General features: G+C 48.8%; 1 protein-coding gene across 1 annotated transcript; it reads left to right on the top strand.

The window, feature by feature from the left end:
* Positions 1 to 1,473: 1,473 nt before the first annotated feature.
* On the top strand, positions 1,474 to 2,568 carry LOC119339299 (BTB/POZ and MATH domain-containing protein 1-like). The gene has a single exon (XM_037611410.1). It carries the CDS (start codon positions 1,474 to 1,476, stop codon positions 2,566 to 2,568), a length of 1,095 nt encoding a protein of 364 aa, XP_037467307.1.
* Positions 2,569 to 4,729: the final 2,161 nt, after the last annotated feature.

Here is a 4,729-nt window from a genome sequence, read left to right as displayed (position 1 = left end):
TGTTTTGTTCAAATGTGATGGGGCACCTTCGGTTTGAGAGGTACTGGGCTGAGGAGGTTAATTGACAAGGCGCTAAAGGTTGATCAATCGGGCTCCGTGATCATCGAGTCCTGGGTATGTGACCCGACAGTCCAAGGGGCATAGATGGATCCGGTGCAATTTCCAGAGATTGTGGCAGGTACTGCTGGTACTTATGGTGGCAGAGGCGATGCATTGTCAGAGCAGAAGATGTCCTAACACTAGTACGTACGGGGCTAGCGATTCAGTCTTTGGTGTTGAACTTCGTCTGGGCTGGAGGGAAACTGGCAACATCCCCACGCCTAAATCAGTGGAGAAGTGCGATGTTGGGCCAGACTATTCTAAACGTTGATGCTTCTTTTTCCGAAGTTGAATTTATAGGGTCTTGCGGCGCAGTGATTCGGGATCATAGTGGAGCATTCTTGGCAGCGGCAAGAGCAAAACTAGTGCATGTTCCAATGTCGTTTCAGCGGAGGCCGCAACATTGTATGGAGGCTTGAAGCTGGTCAATCGGTTGAATGCAAAAATGTTCTCATACGCATGGATAATATCACAGTGGTTCAAGTTGAAGATACACGCAACAAAAACTATCAAACTTGTGATCGCGAGAAACAAGGTTGTTTGAAAGAATCCAGGAGCAACGGTTAGTTGGATGCCAGTCCAGAGTCCCTTCGGAATCCATCCAAGCACGCACTTAAACAAGTTGGATGCACCTGCCTGAGAGCCGTAATATTATCTCCTTTACAACCCAAAAAAAAAAGAGAGAGAGACTGCATCATGATGACGAGGCCATGGCACTGTTGCGTCAAGAGGCGTGGGACGAAGTTAGTCGGACTGATACAGCGTGTAACATTGAATGGACAGGGCTCGTGTGTGGGGGCGCGGGGGACCACCATGAGCGTGCTGGCCGTGGGTGGGCCGGCGACCACGCCTGGATCTTCGGACGTCCATTGTCGCCTGAGCTTGATTCCTGCAGGAGGAGCACCCTGGGGCCGCCGTGGCGGTTGGCTAGGCGAAGGTGGAGGTCGGCGAAGTCATCGGAGGCGAGTGTGCCGGCGCAGGCGCGAGAGAGGCTGCGGCATCTGTACGTGCACGAACTTGGCCGGCAACCGCGCGAAGATGTCCTCGATGACCTGGTCAGGGAGGATAGGGCATAGCCCCGCCATGGTGGGGTTCCCTGTCGCTGGCCGGCCGGCCGGCCGGCGGGTACGCACGGGTCTTAGTTTGGAACAAATCGATCGACGTGCTTCGTTTCCGTGTTGAACCCGTACATATGAGTACTTCTCGGATCGTACTCGTACACGGTCTTGTCCTCGAAATAAATACATGCACGTAGGGCACGGGCACGGACGTGTGTTTTCTCTTCCCGGTCGAAAGTTGCTATCTACGCACGTGCCGAGTACTCTCACGTAAGTGTTTCCACAAGTCGAATCAAGCACAGGCAAAACAAGAGACATGGGCAACGCCCAAGTCGTACCGACCAGGCCCCTCGCCGATGCCGCGCACTCCGTTCGGACGTTCAAGATCGACGGCCTCAGCTCGACTTCCACGGCCTCGGCCACGGCGACCAGCGGTCACGACGAGTGCGTCGTGGTATGCTCCAGGTGGAGCGTCGGCTGGCATGAGTGGGAGATCCGCTGCTACCCTGCGTCCTCGGTGTGCAGCATGTGGGTGTCGCTCAAGCTCGTGCTCCTCGCCCATCCCGCCGCCGCCGGCGACGTCGTCAATGCGCGCCTAGACTGCTGGCTCGTGGATCCCGCGGGTTTGGCCGCGCAGTCGGAGCCCAGGACGGTGTCCGCAGCCTTCCCGCTCCACTGCGGCGGCGAGTCGGCGCCGCTCGTGCTGGCGCACAGGCGCGACCTGGAGGTGTCCGGCTACGTAGGGGGCGACGGCACCCTCACCGTGAAATGCGCCATCACGGTGCTCCGGGAACAGCGCCCGAGCGTGGACGTGCCCGCGTCGCTTCCTGTCCCGGCCTCAGACCTGGACCGGCACCTCGGAGAGCTCCTGCGGAGCGGGGCGGGATCCGACATCACGTTCGTTGTCTCCGGCGAAACCTTCGCCGCGCACAAGGTCGTGCTCGCCGCGAGGTCACCGCTGTTCATGGCCGAGTTCTTCGGGGACGCGAGCGAGAAGAAGAGCGCGCCGCGCCTGGAGGTCCACGGCATGGAGGCGGCGGAGTTCAGGGCCATGCTGCACTTCATCTACACCGACACGGCACCGGAGCTCGACCGACACGACGATGAGGAGTCGGTGGCGTTGACCTGCGGCCTCCTCGCGGCCGCCGACAGGTATGGGCTGGAAAGGCTCAAGCTGATCTGCTCGCAGAAGCTCTCTGCTAGCGTTTGCGTCGGGACGGTGGCCAGGATTCTGGCACTGGCGGACATGAACAACTGCCCGTGGCTCAAGGCGACGTGCGTTGAGTTCATCGTCGGAACGCCGGCGATTCTTGGTGCCGTGTTGGCGACGGAGGGCTACAAGGACCTGGAGGCGAACTGCCCTTGGGTGCTGGCTGACATTCTCAAGTCTGCAAGCGGGAGAAAAAATTGATGCGTAGTTGGGTTATACTATATATGTATTCTAAGTTAAGTTGTATCTTGTCCTATCAGTCAGGGAACTGACGCTCAAATAGCCAAGTCCATATGTTGCGGATGAAAGTTGAGACTAGTTTTGTAGTGTTATAACTGCGAGAAATGCATGTCTACCATGCATGGGATATCCCGTGCATGTAGCAGCCATTGTTTTTTACTATTGAAGATTAGCATGCATTCATGACTACTGGTCTACTGCTTACAGTTGGTCAGACTTTTCTCTCACTGGTGCTCCAGCCCATAATCCCATGCCTTTTCATTTTATTTCCAAGTCTAAATCTATTTTATCTTTTCAACCGGAAGTCCATTTTATGTTCCGCTTGCATATCTGTGTTTATGATGGCGAGGACTTTAAAACGAGGCCACTTTCGATTATATTTCAACAAATTTGAAAATTCAAATTTTAAAACATGGTGGAACACGATGCACCCAAATGAAACTGGATATAAAGTACTCGTATTTACTAACTTTTACATACAATGAAACACTTTGGTAAATAGTGTACAACATTATCATACGCTACGGAGCATGGCGAGCTATATAGTGAAACAATAAGATTATGTGAAACAAAATAAAACAGTACTGGTTTTTCGCATGATTTAATGAATCTCGACGTAACAAGTTTGAAGCCTGGTGATTTATTTGTTGTCAAAAAATTAATTAAAAAAATTGTATTCAATATTGGTCTTGTTTTAGCAATCTTGCTAGAAAAAACACATGTGCGTTTAGTAAAACATAATTTTATTTCAAAATATATTAGGCATCTATTTGTTTGATTGAAATTCTCAATGACTACATAACACTAGTAGAAAAAGGACCTAATGTGAGACACGTTAGTCCCGGTTCGATTTTGGCCCGGTACTAATGGTACCATTAGTGCCGGTTCAAACGGCTATGCATTAATGTCGGTTCGTTATGAACCTTTAATACCGGTTCGTGCCACGAACCGGTACTAAAGGGGTGGTGGCAGGCTGGCGTCAGGCCGGGGCCCCACGATCACCTTTAGTACAGGTTCGTGGCACAAACTGGTACTAAAGGGCTAACCTTTAGTACCGGTTCGTGCCACGAACCGGGACTGAAGGGGTTTGACCTATAGTCCCGGTTGGAGACACAAACCGAGACTGTAGGGATATTTTCAAACTCTAACACCCCCCCCCCCCTATCGCCATTTCAGTTTTAAAAATAGAAAAGAAAATGATAAAAAATTCAAAAAAAATAAAATTCTTCGAGAAGTAGTTATATTATTACATTTACTAGTTAGGAAAATTTAAAAACTTAAATTTGAACATGTTTTGCAAAAAGTGTAGGGAAAATGTAAAATGGCTATAACTTTTGCATACGATATCGAAAAAAAACGTATAATATATCAAAACATCCAGCATGAAAATCCGCATCCGATTTTGACGGCCTACGGACTGTTTGCAATTTTTTAGAATCCTCAAATTCCAAAAGGAAAAAGAGATATGCTCAAATTTCAGTTTTTTTAATTTTGGTTAAATCTGGTCAAACTATGGTCAAACTACTTATTCAAGAAGTATTAATGTTGCAACATAATTATTTAAGAATATTTACTAAATAATTATTTCAATTTTTTGTATTTTGGTCAAATCTGGTCAAACTATGGTCAAACTGTGGTCAAACTTATTCAAGAAATATTAGTGTTACTAACTGTTTTTTAGAATAATAGTTCCAAACTCAAACGGTGAAACGTGTGACCTAATGCTCAAGCTAAACTGCTGAGGATTAATAGGATTGACAGCTTACATTTGTCAGGAAAATAATAACTGCAGACTTGGAAAGTAGGGGGAATAGAACTCCGAAGTTAAGCGTGCTCAGGCTGGGGGAGTGAGAGGATGGGTGACCGGCCGAGAAGTTAGACGATTTGAAATGAATGATCCACACTTGAGCAGTTAAGAGGGGTGATTAGAGACTAAATCATCAAATAATTCAGAAAATTGAAAATAAAAAGAAAATCAAATATTTTTTATAAAATTTAAAAAAAAATCAAAAAAATACCTTTACTAAAGGTCCCACATACCACGGCGCGAGCTCACGCCACGTGGTGGGCCTTTAGTGGTGGTTCGTGCCGAACCGGTACAAAGGGGGGGGGGGGGCTTTAG

This window comes from Triticum dicoccoides, chromosome 7B (assembly GCF_002162155.2).
Source record: "Triticum dicoccoides isolate Atlit2015 ecotype Zavitan chromosome 7B, WEW_v2.0, whole genome shotgun sequence".
In the NCBI taxonomy this organism is placed as follows: domain Eukaryota; kingdom Viridiplantae; phylum Streptophyta; class Magnoliopsida; order Poales; family Poaceae; genus Triticum; species Triticum dicoccoides.
This window is presented reverse-complemented; position numbering and strand designations above follow the sequence as displayed.

What these genes read in the sequence shown, in the direction of transcription:
- LOC119339299 (XM_037611410.1), top strand. Translation starts at nt 1,474, where the DNA reads ATGGGCAACGCCCAAGTCGTACCGACCAGGCCCCTCGCCGATGCCGCG.